This window comes from Ochotona princeps, chromosome X (genome assembly GCF_030435755.1).
Source record: "Ochotona princeps isolate mOchPri1 chromosome X, mOchPri1.hap1, whole genome shotgun sequence".
In the NCBI taxonomy this organism is placed as follows: Eukaryota; Metazoa; Chordata; class Mammalia; order Lagomorpha; family Ochotonidae; genus Ochotona; species Ochotona princeps.
The window spans coordinates 8,733,930-8,750,326 of NC_080865.1; the positions used below are offsets into that span (position 1 = coordinate 8,733,930).

A 16,397-nucleotide genomic window follows, 5' to 3' on the forward strand; every position below is an offset into this window, starting at 1 on the left:
CCACACCCTCCGGTATTGTTTGGAGACTCCCCTCCCTGAGAAAGAACAAATATGATTAATTCTCCTCCCCCAAATAAACTCCCCTACCACCTAGTAGACCCGGATCTGATTTCACCGTGTGTGTGGGGGGTGTTGATTTTGTTTTTCTTTTGGGGGTACCGGAGGTAGAAGAGAATGAGAAGAAGCAAGAGGTGAAGTCTTGTCCGCAATGCCTAAGTCACACTTCGGCGATTTTCGCCCCCCTCGCTGCCAGCCACCGAATGTGTCCACAATTCTGGTCCCTTAGCCACGCCCCCTCCCCAGATCCTGGGGAGCCTCTCCTCTAGTCCCCGCGGGTCCCAAAAGGACTCCCTGGCTTCCCAGGAGACACTTCAGCCTACCCTACCCGCTCCTTGTCCTTCGTTCCAGTTATCTCCATTTCCTCGCCTTCCCCTCCCGGCCCCCACCCGCTGCGCAAGGAGTGGAGACCAGTTTAGATGGTGAGGCGGAGCCCTGAAGGTGGCTCCTAAGTTAATTCCTTTATTCATTTTCTTGCAGCGCCCCCCCTACACACACACACACCTCCCCGGTTCTTCCCTGGGGCGAGGAGGGGCGGGAAGTGACCGGGTGGTGTGTAATAGGGGCGGGGAGGCGGGAGGTTCCCGGTGCGCTATGATGAAAGGCCTGGCTGACCGCCGCCGCCTCCACGTCTAATTAGAGACCCCGGCCCGGCGCCTGAGTTCTGATTGCCTGGCGCAGGACCCCTTCCTCCCAGCCCCGAGGCACAGCGAAGCCCGAGAGCGCAAAAGCCTCTGAAACTTGGCTTAGAAAAGGGGATAGCTAACTGGGAAGAAAAAAATCAGGGCAGAGGAAGGACGATTTGGAGATCTGCTCTTAGGGGGACTTGATGGCTGGGCCTATAAGGATGGAGACAGAGCGTGGAAAGTTCCTAGTGGAACTTGGCCAGTGACTTCAGCTCCCTCCCCCCATAAATCTCAAATAGTCCTTGCTCTCTGTGCATCTAGCTCTCACAGGGCAAAGGAGCACCAGCTGGAACTAAATCCAAGCTGCCTAGCCCACCACCCCTTCCAAGTCAGGTCCCCACCTCCGAGTCCCCATCCCTCCTCCACAGATTGTTCCGGGAGAGGTCACCTAGCACACTGGGGTTCAAGAGGCCGTGTCTTCCGCTACGCGGCCCAAGCTGGGGGGTAGGGGAGAACAACAAAGGGTTGGGAGGTGGGGGGGGGGCTCTTCCACCCAGCGCTTCCCTGGGCTGCTTGCAGGTCACCTCCAGATAGGGGCTGTCTCCTCGGCCGCGCCGGGAGACACCGATCCAGGGGCGGGGCCCTATGGGGCGAGCTCCTCCCACGCCGGTGTCGAGTTTACGGAACACAGTTCCCAGGCCGGACGCGCTGTGGCTTGACGGACCGAGAGGATTGCGTTCGCCTGACCCGGCCCTGCTTGACCCTGCCCGGGCGCGCCATGTTCGCGCGTGGGTCCCGGAGGCGCCGCTCAGGGCATGCGGTGAGCTGGACTCAGGGCAGCGAGGCGTGGGGTGGGAGGAGGATGAGTTGGAGCGGGGGAGGGGAGTCAGGGGTAAACTGAGGCCCAGAAGAGAGGACCGGACTTAAGGGCAGCGAGTATGATTCCCGCAAGGGATCTGGGAGTCTTCCCACACCTGGGCACCAGAATGCCAGTGGTATTTAGGGTGAAAGTGTGTAAAGCTAGTGGCCTACGCTAGCTGCTAACCCATTCTCCGCAGGCCTGCTTCCTGGGCACCCCTGGGACCTGCTGGTTCCTCTGTCCTTGAATTACTGGACCAAAATTCGAGGACCAAAAGAGTGGGCCCTGGGGTCTTGGGTGGAAAGGGACTTCCCGAACTTCTGGGGGCAAGGGCCAATGCTTTGACTTATGGAGTGAAGAACTCGGTGCGCCAACGTTTAGGACTTTGGGGGCAACGGGGTTTCCACTAGAGTCAGGGAGGTGCAGAGAACTGAATAACCCTGGGACAGAAAGTGTAAAAGCCAAGGCTTTAGGGGGTATGTTTCTGAATGCAGTAGGGGCCCCTGAGATCCACAAGAGGATCCTTAGGAGTGAGGGTGAAGGTTTGGGGGAGGGGGTAATGAGTTTCCCCACTAACGGAGGGGGGGGTTCATGTTGGGACCCTGCGGATGGTTTCTCAATATTCCTTGCCCAGTGGACCTGGAGTGCGGCGACTGGCTTAGTAGAAGGGGCACAGATGAGGCCTGGAACGGCATGCCAAGCTTGGGCACCCCGAGCTCTGGTGGGCAGATCCCATGGAATTTTGGGGCCTGAAGGGGTCCCTGCAGCTTAGAGGGGAGAGAGGTGTTCAAAGCAGGCCGGGAGAGGGGGAATTCCCTGAACGGGCAGGCATAGAAGGAAGTGTCCTCGGCTAGCCCACCTCTGCTGGTCTGTGGCCCCCTCCCCCGCGCTCCCGGCGCTGTCCCAGCCTGCCCAGCGCTGCCCTAGTGGGACAGGCCCCGGCGTGCGGTCTCGGGCCCTGGGAGCGGAGGGGCGGGCTTTGACTTCTCCCTCCCGACGCCCGCGCCCCGCCCGGCCCATCGTCTGTCCCCGCCTGCCCACCACAGCCTCCAGAGGCAGAAGATCCCGACCGGGGCCAGCCCTGCAACTCATGCCAGGAGCAGTGCCCAGGCTTCCTGCTGCACGGCTGGAGGTACGCGACCCCTCCCCAGGGCCTCAGTCCGGGCCAAGACCCACCCTCAAGGGAACACACCCCCAACCCCTGAGAAGCTCAGGCCACGCTGCTAGGAATGAGCTCTGCCCACAGACCGCCCACTTAGGGAGGTCTCCTGCGCAGATTTGGAGCCCCACCCACAACTGTCCCCACCTCCAGAATCCGCCAGTCGTCTCTGCGTTCTATTTGCCGGGAGATGCTCCGCTGCCCCCAGACTCAGGCCCCACCCATAGACTCCCAGAGCCCCGCTCACGCACCAGTCAAGGGCCGCATCAGACAGGGTATAGCCCTGCCTCTGGGAAGGTCTCGCCACCCCCAAAATGCAATGCCAGTCTTGAGAGAAGGCGCCTCGATTTTGCCCTCCGACCTCAGTCTTGTGCCCCCGCCCCTACTCACGCCCGGGCCCTCTTATACCTTCACCCCTCCCCCCAGGGGTTTGCAAGCTTTCAGCCCCACCCCCTCCCCCACCCACCTCACATCCCCGGTCTCCCTCAGCTGGAAGCTAAGCCTTTCCCAATCTGCAACCCATACTCCACGACCTGTCCCCAGAGGCTCTCAGCCAGCCCCTGGCTCGTTGTTACGTCTCCGGTCAAGTCCCAGCCCCAGGCCCGGAGCCCTCCGGAGGTGGTGACAACCCGCGAGTTCCCGCCCCTCTGTTGAATCCGGACTGCAGAGAACTCAGAGTAGACAACTGTCCTAACCGACCTCCGCCCCGGCCCCTTCAGAAAGATCTGCCAACACTGTAAATGCCCGCGAGAGGAGCACGCTGTGCACGCGGTGCCTGTGGACCTGGAGCGCATCATGTGTCGCCTGATCTCAGACTTCCAGCGCCACTCCATCTCAGACGACGACTCAGGCTGTGCCTCGGAGGAGTATGCCTGGGTACCCCCAGGCCTCAAGCCGGAGCAGGTGACCAGGGGCCAACTGCTACTGTTGCTCTCCAGTGGGTACACATACATGCAAACGCACAACACACACACATACACACTCAGGAGCCTCCTGTGGAGGGTGGAGGGGGGCAATGGTACCTAGAATGTGGTAGTTACACCTCAGAGTGTCCTTCCTGTGTGATAGAGAGTGGCCATCCCCCCCAATACCTCACAAGGAATCCTCAGGGATCACTTGATCATTACCCCAGGGCCTATTCGTCCCACCTGTCTTTCACCCCCTTTACCCCAGTACTCCATTCACTCATCTCCAGTGATTGACTCATTCAACGAGATACAGAGCACCTGCTGTGTGTCAAACAGGGTTCTAGTCATCTAGTCATTGGGGGGATGCGACAGAGAACAACAGACACAGCACCGTGTTTTCCTAGGTAGAGATTAGTTACCTGGAAAGATACGCAGACCATAATAAACACACTTGAGAAATAAACGGTCATCCCTTGGTGTCTTCAGGGCGCTGGTTCCAGGATTCTCGGACACCAAAATCCACAAATCCTTATATAAAAGAATGTCTTATCATAGATTCTTAACACACTGAAAGTCATGGCTAGGACTGGATACAGTGTAAATACTATGTAAATAGTTGTAACGTGATGTTGTTTAGGGAATGCTGACAAGATGTAATTTTTTCAATCTGTCTTTAGTTTATAGCTGGTTGAGTCCTCAAGTGCAGAATGTACAGATACAGAGGGCCAATTCTGTGTGTCAGATGATGTGAAGGCATGTAATTAAAAAAGAAAAAAAAGGCAAATAAAGGGGTGGAGAGAGAGAGAGAAATGCTAACCTTGTAAACAGGGTGCCCAGGTAAGCATCTATGAAAATTTAACGTTTGCACTTTGCACTGCCCTGGAAGTTAGAGCCGTAGAAGCAAAGGGAAGAGCTGCTGCCAAGAACCTGAGGCAGGAGCGTACTTGGCCTGTGTGTATGACAGATGGTAAGGAGGGCAGTGCCACCAGAGCAAAGGGAGTAGGGAGGTAAAGTTAGGCGGCAAGGATCATGAAGAAGACTTGGACCATGAGCATGGGTGCAAGCAGGGGTAGCACTGGGCAGGTAGCGGCCGAGGTAGTCTAGGTGAAGGGCAACAGTGCTGGTGCGGGACACAGTGAAATCCGATTCTGGATACAGTTGAAGTAGAGCGAACTGACATTTGCTTGTGAGGGGGGAGTGAAAGACAACCCACAAAATGAGAAGCTTTGCTGGCATGGGGATGGCCAAGGCACAGGCGAGTTAGAGGAGTACAAGCCTAAAAGTTGGGGGTTGACCATCTGAAGTTTGAGACACCTCAATGACCACATTGCCTACAACTAAAAGAAGACCTGTGTCCATGACAGCTTGGCTCAGAGGTGATGCTTACAGCAGACAGAGCTGATACAGTTCCCGAGGGAGACATGGTCAACAGGAGGACCGAGGACCAAGTCCCAAGACCCCTTCCCCAGCACATTTAAGAGTCAGCTAGTTGAGGAGAAGCGAAAAGTGCAACAAAAGGATCCGCTGATAAGGTGGGAGGGAAATGACTGTGGATCCTTCTGGTGTCCTAGAAGCCAAAGGAAAGAGTTTCCAGGAAAAGGGAGTGACCAGTAAGCAAGGTGCAGGGCAACCTAATGGATCAACTCCAAGGAGGACTGAACAATGACTTTAACAAAGTGGACATCCGCTGACCTTAAGAGCTTTGAAGGAAGTGGACTGGGGGTGGGGGTGGTTGAGGGAAGGGGTGGAAGCCTCCAGGAGTGGAGTCAAGGGAGACTAGGAGAAGAGGAAGTGTTATGCAGGTGTGTGTTTGCAAAGCTTCCAGGGATGTTTGCTGTAAAGAGGTTGGAAGTGAAACAGAAAGAGGGGGAGGGGTTCACACATGAGGGAGCCCTTAGCAAGGTTGGGGAACTAGGAGGAATGGTCTAGCCTTTGGGAAGGAAACATGAGAGCCAATTAGGATGAGTTCCCTGTCTTGATGTCTTCACATTTCTCAGAGAAGTCGGGGGACCCAAGCCACTGCTGATTTCAATGGTTCTCTCCCACCCCACCCATGTCCTCCTAGGTGTACCAGTTTTTCAGCTGCCTGCCAGAGGACAAGGTCCCCTATGTCAACAGTCCCGGAGAGAAATACAGAATCAAGCAGCTGCTGCATCAGCTGCCTCCACACGACAGTGAGGTGAGGAGAGAAGATGAGAAGGGTAATGCCAGGCACAGGACACAAGCTGCACAAGTGCAGAGCGTCAGGAAAGCAATGGACAGGGGTCAGGACAGGAAGGCTGCACTGAGGCGAGGTGAGAGGGCTTATCGGGCTGGGGCTGGAAAGGGCCATTCCTCAGAAGAGGCACAAATAAACCTTGAATGAGCAGGTAAGTGGGGGAGGGGGATTCTCATGCCATCTACACCAAGGCCTGGAAGTAAACTTAAAGAAAAACATATTTATTTACTTGAAAGAGTTGCAGAAAGCAAGAAGGAGAGAGAGAATCATGCACTGGTTCAGCCCCAAATGGCCGCAACGGCCACAGCTGGGCAGATGAAATCCACAAATCAAGAGCTTCTTCCAGGTCTCCCATGTAGGTGCAGAGGCCCAAACACTTGGACCATTTTTAGCTGTGTTTCCCTGGCCTGTGAGTAGAGAGCTGGATCCGAAGTGGAGCAGCCAGGACTCAAACTGGTGCCCGTATGAGATGCCAGCATCACAGGTGGTGGTTTTACCCACTGTGCCATAGCACCAGCTGCAGAAGGAAACTGTTTTAAGATTTATATATTCATTTATTTATTTGAAATGCAGACTTGATTTAGATGGGAAGAGACAGAGATCTTTTTTAAAAGATTTATGTTACTTTTATTGGAAAGTCAGATATACAGAGGGGAGGAAAGACAGGTAGATTTTCCGTCCACTGATTTACTCCCCAAGTGGCCACAATGGCTGGAGCTGTGCCGACCTGAAGCCAGGAGCCTAGAGCTGCTTCTGGGTCTCCCACGCATGTGCAGGCTCCCAAGGCTTTGAGCCATCCTCAACTGCTTTCCCAAGCCACAGAGAGTTGGATGGGAAACAGGGCAACCGGGACTAGAACCGACGCCCATATGGGATCCCAGTGTGTTCAAGGCAAGGACTTTAGCCGCTAGGCTACTGCGCCGGGCCTTAGAGATCTTACATTCACCGCTTCATTTCCCAAATGGCTGCAATGGCCAAGGCTGGGCAGATCAAAGCCAGGAAGCAGGAGTCTCCTCCAAGTCTCCCTCATGGGTGCAGTGTCCCAAGGCTTTGGGCCATCCTCAACTGCTTTCCCAGACCACAAGCAGGGAGCTGGATGGGAAGTGGAGCACCAGCTAGCATTTTAGATGACACTCCCATATGAGATGCCAGCATGGCTAGCAGCAGCCCCCATAGAAGGAAATTGAGTTTCCTTAAGTGGGTGGAATCTTAGAATGCCAAGGATAGGCATCAGGGAATAGCCTGGAAGACTCCTGCAACCACCACTCCCCATTCCTCCCAGGCCCAGTACTGCACAGCACTGGAAGAGGAGGAGAAGAAAGAACTTAGAGCCTTCAGCCAGCAGCGGAAGCGGGAGAACCTGGGGCGTGGAGCAGTGCGCATCTTCCCGGTCACTATCACGGGGGCCATCTGTGAGGAGGTGAGCCCTGAAAAGACCTATGCCTATGCTCCAAACTCTGGGGTGCAAGACCTAGCTCCCGAGCCTGGGAAGCTGAGGGCTGCTGCTTAAGCCTCCGCACCTGCAGTCTTGGTGGTCCATTGTCTGTTGCCCACATCTTAACTATTGGGCAGGGACTATTGCCAAGGGCCCCTAGTGGATGGTGTGTATCTCTATCGCCCTCTGGTGGACAGGACTTGTTCCACAGATCTTGCTGCTGAGCACGGTTTGTCTTTAAGGAAACCGTGAAATTCCTTTTCTATTATTGCCTCCTCTCCAAGCAGTGGACATGGGTGGGGTGCTGGGGTCTGTCTCTCCATGTACTCCGCAAAGCCTTTAGAACTGACCCACAGTGGTGGAACCTGTCTCTGAAGCCTGGCCATGAGTGCCATTTGGTTTCCAAGGCCCTCTGTTGTGGACAGCGTCTGTGCTTATCATCTACTGCTAGGTAACATGTGTTATTAAGATCTCACTTAGGATGGTATTGGTCTCTATGGTTGCCCACTGGGTCCCCCTGGTCTGTTGGTCCTGCCCAGCTCCCTAAGGGGGAGGTTTACCTGACAGTCCCTCCCCACATGGGTGGGGCCTGTCGCCATGGTTTCTCAGGCTCTAACCCCAAGTATAGGCGGAGCCTGTCTCCAAGCAGGCCTGGAGAGGGGGGGCCTGTCAGAGAGGTTCACCTTGGAGGAGGCCCAAGTACGACATACACCTGGCCATTGCTCAAGGTCACCGTGACAGTCTGTGTGTCATTTGTCAGTGTGGAAAGCAGATCGGAGGCGGGGACATCGCCGTGTTTGCCAGCCGTGCAGGCCTGGGCGCTTGCTGGCACCCGCAGTGCTTCGTGTGCACCACGTGCCGGGAGCTACTGGTGGACCTCATCTACTTTTACCATGCCGGCAAGGTGTACTGTGGCCGCCACCACGCGGAGCGCCTGCGCCCGCGCTGCCAAGCCTGCGATGAGGTAGGAGCGGGAGGGTGGGTAGGGCCCCCTGGGGGGCGGAGCCTTCTGAGGGTCACAGGTGATTGATCTGCACCCCCCAGATCATCTTCTCCCCAGAATGCACGGAGGCAGAGGGCCGGCACTGGCACATGGGCCACTTTTGCTGCTTTGAATGTGAAGCTTCGCTGGGAGGCCAGCGCTACGTCATGCGTCAGAGCCGACCGCACTGCTGCGCTTGCTACGAGGCCCGGCACGCTGAGTACTGTGATGGCTGCGGAGAGCACATTGGTGGGTGACTGTGGTGGACTGGATGGCGGGGAGGCGGAGCGGCGAAGGGGCTGTGCATGGAGAGCTTGGCTGCAGGCTCTATCATATGTCCTTTCTTTGAAATCTAACCCCAATGCCACGGGCCTGTCCCCTTTTCCTGAAACTAGCACTGCCAACACCACTAGCTGTGCCATACCTTCAGAAGCCCACCTACACAAAGCCCCATTCAGAACACATGCCAGTGTGCTTGGGGCGGGGTGCCTGCCCCAGTTCTCTCCCACCCCCACTCCTTCATTGGTTCTTCCACAGGCCTGGACCAGGGCCAGATGGCTTACGAGGGCCAGCACTGGCACGCCTCAGACCGCTGCTTCTGCTGTAGTTGCTGCGGGCGGCCCCTGCTGGGTCGCCCTTTCCTGCCTCGCCGGGGCCTAATTTTCTGCTCCCGAGCCTGTAGCCTTGGGGCCGAACCGACCGCCGCCGGCCCAGGCCGCCGCAGCTGGAGTGCAGGTACAGTCACTGCAGCGCTCACAGCCCCTGACACAGCCTCCTTCTCAGCCGACGAGAGGGCACCAGAGACTTCCACCAAAGGCACCTGCACGGAGGCGGAGCCTGGTAAGAGCCACGCCCAGCCGCAGCCACGCCCTAGGCCCACCACCTGCTGTGCTCCAGTCACCAGCTCCAGGCCTAGTCTCTATCCCAAACCACACCCACCTCAACTTGTCCCTGCTGGAGCCCAAGTTCCTCTCTTCCTTTCCTCCAGCCTCTGCACTTAGAAGATCCCGCCTTCTCTCTCTCAACCCTCCTTTGGCTCCAGCTTAAGGTCCCGCCCCCTTCCCTCTGAAGCCACATCCCCACACCTACACTGCCTTGCTCTTTCCTCCGCTCCCCCCCCCCATCCCCTGGCCCCTGCCCCACAACCTACAGGTGCATGACTGCCCGCATCCTCTACCCCCCTCTCCCACTTCGCCACTGCTGATCCTGGAAAGGTCTTCCGCCAGCATCCGCGCAGGCCCGGCAGGCGGCACCCACACAGGCAGAAATCCAACTCTTTTTTTAAACCAGCTGCAGGTCCCGAGGAGCCCTCCCGCTTTCTGAGAGGGGCGCCCCACCGCCACTCCATGCCCGAGTTGGGGCTCCGTAGTGCCTCAGAGCCAGCCTCGGAGTCCCCCAGCCAGCAGGACCCGCGCTCCGAGGACGGTGCTTTCGGCCGCCAGAGCACTCCGAGGGTCAGCTTCCGAGATCCGCTGGTGTCTGACGGAGGAGGTCCCCGGCGGACACTGAGTGCGCCTCCAGCCCAGCGCCGCAGGCCACGCAGCCCCCCACCCAAGGCCCCCAGCCGCCGCCGCCGCCGCCACCACCACCACCACCACCACCGCCGCCACCCTGACAGACGTCGCCACCACCAATGTGACTTGGGATCGGGGTCAGACCCGGGATCTTGCTCCAGTTCGCCCTCCAGCCCCAGTTCCGAGTCCTCAGAGGATGATGGCTTCTTCTTGGGGGAGCGCATCCCGCTGCCCCCCCACCTGCGCAGGCCCTTGTCCACTCAGGACGCTGCCACTGACACTGCCAACGCCCAGGCCCCACCGCTCCCCCAGGACTCGCGCTCAGGGAAGCCTGGCCAGCCTCGAAATAAGAACTGCATCGTGGCTTGAAGGCCGGCATCCTAGTGTTTCGGCTCCATTCTGCAGGGCTGACGACTGCCCCCTCCCCAACCTACTAAGTCAACAATCCTCATCCTTCCTCACTCTCACATGTCACATTACTGAAGTAACTCAATAGGCCTGGCTTCTTTGCCTCCTTGTTCCAACTGCCTCAACTCCCCCTTCCCATGCTGAAAATGTATGCATGATCAATCAAAGGATTAATTTATTATCACATATTTGTACAAATTGTTTATTATTTATGTATCACTCCACAGAACCGCCACACACACACATACACACACACATACAGGAAGCTACTTGGACTAGCTCCCAGCTGGGGCTTGGGGTGGCAAATCTGAGATGGCCTGCTCCCTCATTCTGTGGCTTAGTTGGGGGAGGGGGTCTAGGCAGAGCTGGTGTTTCCTTCTGAGTAATGCAGAAGGCAGAAGGACCTAGGTACACCCACCAAAGTGGTCACACCCAGGAGGCTTGACTGACAGGTTGGGAGATAAAATTCTCCCAATAAAGGCAATTTGGCTTCCATGGTGGCCGTGGTGGCGGTGGGGGGTGGGGTGCTGAGAGTATCGTTGTAGGGGATGGGGAGGAGTTATTTCTGTGGAGCAGTTATTTTGGGGGTGTAGAGAGAAATGAGGGGATGTCACCTACACTGGGCCATCAGTGGGATCTGTGGGAGGAAAAGACAGAAGCATTTTACCGGCTGGGTCCACACGTGCAGGTGACAGGCACGCATGCTGTAGCTTACAACCCCGAGAGGGCATCGGGTCCTGGCTTGGGACACCCCTATCCTTTCTTCCTCACCTTTCTTGCTCTCTCTGGAGCTCATCCCTTCCCCACACCCACACACATACTTACCAGTGGGGGCTGCTGTATGTCTCTGCTGCCGAAGAGGGAAGGTGAAGTAGGCATCATAGCCAAAGAGGCAGGTAGCGAGTAGGCCCAGGACCTGGGAGTGGAGACAGGAATGAGGAGGGTTGGGTTGGGCAGTCAGCCCACTCCACTCTCACCTCCCGGTATGTGCCACCTCTTGCAGTGACTCCCTGCAAGGTGCTGATGTGAGAAGCCAGAGCACCCCCAGGGAATGGCTAAGAGACTTTCCATCTTTCCTTTCCATCTTTCTTTCCATCTTTCTGCCTTGTCCCTCCCAACACTAAGGCAGCCACAGTCCATGGAGAGGGGACACAGTTTCTACTCCCTTGGTGACAAAGTTCCAGCAGATGGTGGCCTGCTGTGACAAAGGGGGCCAACTATTTAGACGTCCCAGAAAGGTCCTTTGTAGCAAAACCAGGGCTAGAACTACACTTTGGCCTGCAGCTCTGAGGACAAGTGTGGTCCGCCCAGGGAAGGGGGCAGGGTCACATAGTTCTCCTCCCCTGCCCCAGGGCCTTTACCCCTGCTGCGATGATGGCAGGCCTTCCACTCCCCACGAGAGCGAAGATGGAAGTGATCAAGTACAGGATTGCTGCGATAAGGGCCCGGAAGAAGTCCTGTGAGGTGCAAGGAGAAGGCGGAAGTCAGTGAGCAGAGTTCCAGGCAAACTTGCACTACCCGTCAGTCCTCCCCCCCCAGCCACCCACTCCCCAGCCCCTTTGCCCCCTTCCTCACACTCCAGGGCCAGTTGATGACTGCCATCCTGGAAGGCAGGTCACACATGTAGATGACAAAGAAGACGGCAGCAAGGACAATCTCCACCACAGACAGAGAGGAGTATCCTGAGGTCCCCGCGCTGAAGCAGATCAGAATCACCAGGCACAAGATCTGGAAGATGACATGGGAAAGGGGGAGGGGGCCTTCCATCAGTCCCCAGGCCAGAAATGGTTGACTCACGTGGCGGCCCGTGGGGGGGAGGAGGTGGGGAGGGGACCTCAAACTTCCACGTGGACCAGGTCTGGGAAACGACATTCAGTTAAAGATGAAACACTTTCTGTGTGTTCACTGTCGCCCAAACGTTGTTCTAGAAGCTTCACAAATACCAGATCCACGTCACCATCACACCAACTTGATGAGCTAGGTACTATCAAGACTGGCTGGATTTTTATGGGAGACAGGCACAGACAACAAGGGGGCACAGAGAGGTGAAGTGGCTTGGCTCACGGCCCCTCAGCAAAAAAAGAGAAAAAAAAAAGTCGTCGGGTGCCTCAGTTTCCCCTTTTCCCCTTCCAGGAGGAAGTGAGCATTGTAAGGGGAATGGCTCTACCAGATGTTCTGTGAACTTCTCCCACAGCAGGATCTGCTTCCTGGCCTGGGGACGGGCGTGGGGAGGGAGCTGGCGCGGGAGGGGGGGGTGCGGTGAGCGTGGAGGAAGGCTGGGGGACGTGAGGTTCCCTGGGCAACCCCTTTGGGAAGCGGGGAAAGTAATAGCCGAGAGGCGGGGCTCGGTTAAAGGCGCCATACTCCTTTTCCAAGTGACACCAAAGTGGTGCCCAGCTCGAGGGGAGACGGGAAGGCAAGGTTTCCCAGCGGTTGGATAAGTTAGGGACCTCCCGCCGGGTCCCAGAAGGGCGAGGAAGAGCTGGCGATGGGTGGAGCGCCCTACCCTTCGGGGCTAGCGCGGGGCCGCTCCCCAACAGGCCCCACCCCTGGGCTCACTGCCAGCCCGCCTGCCAGTGCCCAGGCCGCGCCACGCCCTGCCACGGGAGGCCCCCACTGTACAGGACCCCTTCTATGTCCCCGCCAAGGAGTCCACGCGGGTTCCCCCACTCACGAAGCCTGCTAATATGCATTACGAGCTGCTTGCCACCAGCCGCGGGCCACCAGGTCCCGACCACCTTGATCAAACTTCACTGGCGCTACTTGCGCCCCAAGTTTCAGGCCCTCCACGACGAACCCCCCTCAACTGCGCCCCTCAGCCCTGCGCCCTGACCACGTGCCGGCTCACTCCAACCTATTCAGGTCGGAGCGTGTCCCAGTCCAGCTCCCAACCACCAGGGTGCGTTTGCCCACCCGCCCGGTCCCCGGACGCTCACAATCTCAGCAAACAGGAGTATTCCTTTTCGGGTGCGCGAGAACGTGGTGCAGGCGGCCCAACAGCCAGGGGCTGAAAAGCGTTCAGAGTCCGCCATGGCGTGGAGCGGAGTCGCTGGGACCGCGGAGGATCTGCGAAAGCTTGCGGGCGGGTTTGAGGACGCTCTACACCAAGCTTGTCCTGCCCGCCGTCTGGCCGAGAAGGGGGCCCCCGGGGCGAAGGAGGGAGTGAATCACCGCGCGGAGCAGAAGCAGGCGGGGCCGGAGGGGGCCGGGCCAGGTGGCTGCCGCCCCGGAAGCCCCCTCGCCCCGCCCGTCCCGGACATTACCCGGCCTTCACAGCCCCAGGACAACCCCTATCCGGGGTGCCACTCGGGGCACCCGCTGCTGTTGTGAAAAGACCCTTCGGCCTTTGCGATTACAAATGCACCCGGGGCTGTCACAACTCTTGGAGGAATTTGGCTTTGGGACGAAGTGACTCAGTTTCCTTAGCAAAGGAAAAAAAAATTGAGGTTGCGGTGAAACCTTTAAGACACGAACAGGATGGAGCATATTTCTAGAATTGAGAATATTTTGAATTTTGGGAAGTTTTCCCCGTGAATGCATATACAGTATATTTCTTCTCACTCTCATCAGGGTCTGGTGCTACTGGGTTAAAACAACAGCAAGGGGGCCCAGCGAAATGACCCAGTGGCTAAAGTCCTCACCTAGCATGCGCTGGGATCCTATATGGGTGCTGATTCGTGGCTCAGCGAACCTGTGTCCCGTCCAGCTCCCTGCTTGTGGCCTGGGAAAGTGGTCAAGGACGGCCCAAAGTCTTGGGGCCCTGCACCTGCCTGAGAGACCCAAAATAAGCTCCTGGCTTCAGATCAGCTCAGCTCCAGCTGTTGCAGCCACTTGGGGAGCGAACCAGTGGATGAAAGATCTTTCTCTGTCTCTCCTCCTCTGTAAATCTTACAAAATAAATCTTTTTTTTTTTTTAATATCTTACCCAAAAACATGTGGTGATAAATGAGATGTTTAAAGTATTCCTTGTTAGGACAGGTCTTTGTAACCAAATGAGACCCAAATCTGGGGGGAACAGGGGGATGGGGAATGGTCAGTTTAAACTTGCTAATTGCAGATGGAGCAGCCAGGAAGCGTGGAATTCATCACTGAGCAGTGATGAGCACGCCACCTTGCTAGTGAAAAGGGCTGGAGCAGAACAGGGCCTGGCAAACACCAGGCAGCTCAGTAACAGGAGTCAGACCTCGGGCTTAGCCAGAGAGCCAAGGGGCTGAATTTTGGAACTTGTGATCCCTGTAAGTACTGGTGCCAGGTGCTGGGCTCAGTTTTCTGCTTCTAACGACAGAGGGGCCGGGTGTGGTCAACCCAGTTTTTAGATGGCAAATGGGGAAGCAGCACATATTTATTGCTGGAAGTTTGGCAAGACGAGGGGCTGGTTTCTGGGGTGCCAGGCAGCGTAACAAAGCTGATGACAACTGCAGGTGTGTTATCTAGTGAGCAAGTCATTTCGGCCAGCTCAGCCTGAATTTCTGCATCGGAAACAGGAATTTTGTTTCCGGACTGGAGATCACTGAGATGCGCTGAGTGCTCACTCTCCAGACCCCACGCAGCCATTCATTCTGAGTTCATTTTACAGGGCTCAGCCCTCGGACCTGCCTGCTCAGCCTCCCTCAAACACAGGGTCCCTCACCACTGAAGAACTCCTCCTCTCTCTCAGCCCAAAGGAATAATTTCACAGTGGAAGGGTAGCAGCAGTCTTTTCCCTGTGCTGAATGTAAGCTTTCTGAACTCTGTGACAACTGAGTTTCTCAAACAACACAAACTTGCTCTTCTCACTGCTGTCAAGGTCCTTCCCCCAGCTCTTCATTACATGTGGCCTCTGGTCATTCAAGTTCTGGCTCAAAATGCCAAGTCTTCAAAGAGGTCAGTAGCTCATATAACCACCCATATGATTTTCCAATGGAGCTTTTCTGTTGTGGGTTTTGTCACCCTCACTCCTCTATGACATTATATTTTACTTATTCTTTTTCTTCTTTCTTGTCTGATACCTGTCTAATCCCAACACATCACCTACATAATGATACACATTTTGGGACTGCATTATAGCTTAGTGGGTTAAACTGCCACCTGCGACACCAACTTCCTCTATAGGCAGTTCCCCACTTATACACCTGGGAAAGCAGTGGGACATGGTCCAAGTCCTTAGGCCACTGCACCCATATGGGAGACCTGGATAAATTCCTGGCTCCAGGCTTTGGCCTGATCTAACCCCAGCTCTTTTGGCCATTTGTGAAATAAACTGGAGAATGGCAGCTCTTTCTAACTCTGTCTTTTCAATAATTGTATAGGTGCTGTGGCCTAGCAGCTAAAGTCCTTGCCTTGAACGCTCCAGGATCCCATATAGGTGCCAGTTCTAATCCCGGCAGCCCTGCTCCCCATCCAGCTCCCTGCTTGTGGCCTGGGAAAGCAGTCAAGAATGGCCCAAAGCTTTGGGACCTTGTACCATGTAGGAGACCTGGAGGAAGTTCCTGGCTCCTGGCTCCGGATTGGCTCAGCACCGGCCATTGCAGTCACTTGGGGAGTGAATCATCTGACGGAAGATCTTCCTCTTTGCCTCTCCTCCTCTCTATCTATCTGACTTTGTAACGAAAATAAATAAAACTTCAAAAAAATTATAAAAAAGAATTATATAAAGGACCTGGCATGGTAGCCTAGCGGCTAAAGTCCTCGCCTTGCATGTGCCAGGATCCCATATGGGCGCCGGTTCTAGTCCCGGCAGCTCCACTTCCCATCCAGCTCCCTGCTTGTGGCCTGGGAAAGCAGTCGAGGATGGCCCAAAGCCTTGGGACCCTGCACCCGCGTGGGAGACCCGGAAGATCTCCTGGCTCCCGGCTTTGGATTGGGTCAGCTCCGGGAATTGTGGCTACTTGAGGAGTGAATAATTGGACGTAATATCTTTGTCTCTCCTTCTATCTGTATATCTACCTTTCCAATAAAAATAATCAATCTTTTTTTTAAAAGATTTATTCGTTTTATTACAGCCAGATATACACAGAGGAGGAGAGACAGAGAGGAAGATCTTCCGTCCGATGATTCACTCCCCAAGTGACCCGCAAAGGGCCGATGCGCGCCGATCTGATGCCAGGAACCTGGAACCTCTTCCGGGTCTCCCACGCGGGTGCAGTGTCCCAATGCATTGGGCCGTCCTCAACTGCTTTCCCAGGCCACAAGCAGGAAGCTGGATGGGAAGTGGAGCTGCCGGGGTTAGAACCGGCACCCATATGGGATCCC

General features: G+C 56.1%; 2 protein-coding genes across 2 annotated transcripts; one reads left to right on the forward strand and one right to left on the reverse strand.

Moving 5' to 3' along the window:
- The first annotated feature begins 1,360 nt into the window (after positions 1-1,360).
- PRICKLE3 (prickle planar cell polarity protein 3) lies at positions 1,361-10,352 on the forward strand. The gene is made up of 9 exons (XM_004587928.2): positions 1,361-1,503; positions 2,589-2,674; positions 3,421-3,604; positions 5,675-5,788; positions 7,110-7,247; positions 8,023-8,226; positions 8,307-8,493; positions 8,782-9,084; positions 9,535-10,352. The coding sequence occupies exons 1-9, from the start codon at positions 1,462-1,464 to the stop codon at positions 10,125-10,127; spliced, it is 1,851 nt and encodes a 616-aa protein (XP_004587985.2). The 5' UTR covers positions 1,361-1,461; the 3' UTR covers positions 10,128-10,352.
- A 28-nt stretch (positions 10,353-10,380) lies between these two features.
- Positions 10,381-13,362, reverse strand: PLP2 (proteolipid protein 2). Its single transcript, XM_004587927.2, has 5 exons — positions 13,103-13,362; positions 11,742-11,894; positions 11,528-11,623; positions 10,992-11,082; positions 10,381-10,803 (listed from the first exon to the last, which is right to left on the reverse strand). The coding sequence occupies exons 1-5, from the start codon at positions 13,196-13,198 to the stop codon at positions 10,781-10,783; spliced, it is 459 nt and encodes a 152-aa protein (XP_004587984.1). The 5' UTR covers positions 13,199-13,362; the 3' UTR covers positions 10,381-10,780.
- Positions 13,363-16,397: the final 3,035 nt, after the last annotated feature.

What these genes read in the sequence shown, in the direction of transcription:
- PLP2 (XM_004587927.2), bottom strand. Translation starts at nt 13,198, where the DNA reads ATGGCGGACTCTGAACGCTTTTCAGCCCCTGGCTGTTGGGCCGCCTGC. An exon ending in CTGCCATCATCGCAGCAGGG is followed by an intron (nt 11,083 to 11,527) that starts GTAAAGGCCCTG and finishes CTCCACTCCCAG; the next exon opens with GTCCTGGGCCTACTCGCTAC. An exon ending in ACATACAGCAGCCCCCACTG is followed by an intron (nt 10,804 to 10,991) that starts GTAAGTATGTGT and finishes TTCCTCCCACAG; the next exon opens with ATCCCACTGATGGCCCAGTG.
- PRICKLE3 (XM_004587928.2), top strand. Translation starts at nt 1,462, where the DNA reads ATGTTCGCGCGTGGGTCCCGGAGGCGCCGCTCAGGGCATGCG. An exon ending in TGCCTCCACACGACAGTGAG is followed by an intron (nt 5,789 to 7,109) that starts GTGAGGAGAGAA and finishes CATTCCTCCCAG; the next exon opens with GCCCAGTACTGCACAGCACT. An exon ending in CGGGGGCCATCTGTGAGGAG is followed by an intron (nt 7,248 to 8,022) that starts GTGAGCCCTGAA and finishes GTCATTTGTCAG; the next exon opens with TGTGGAAAGCAGATCGGAGG.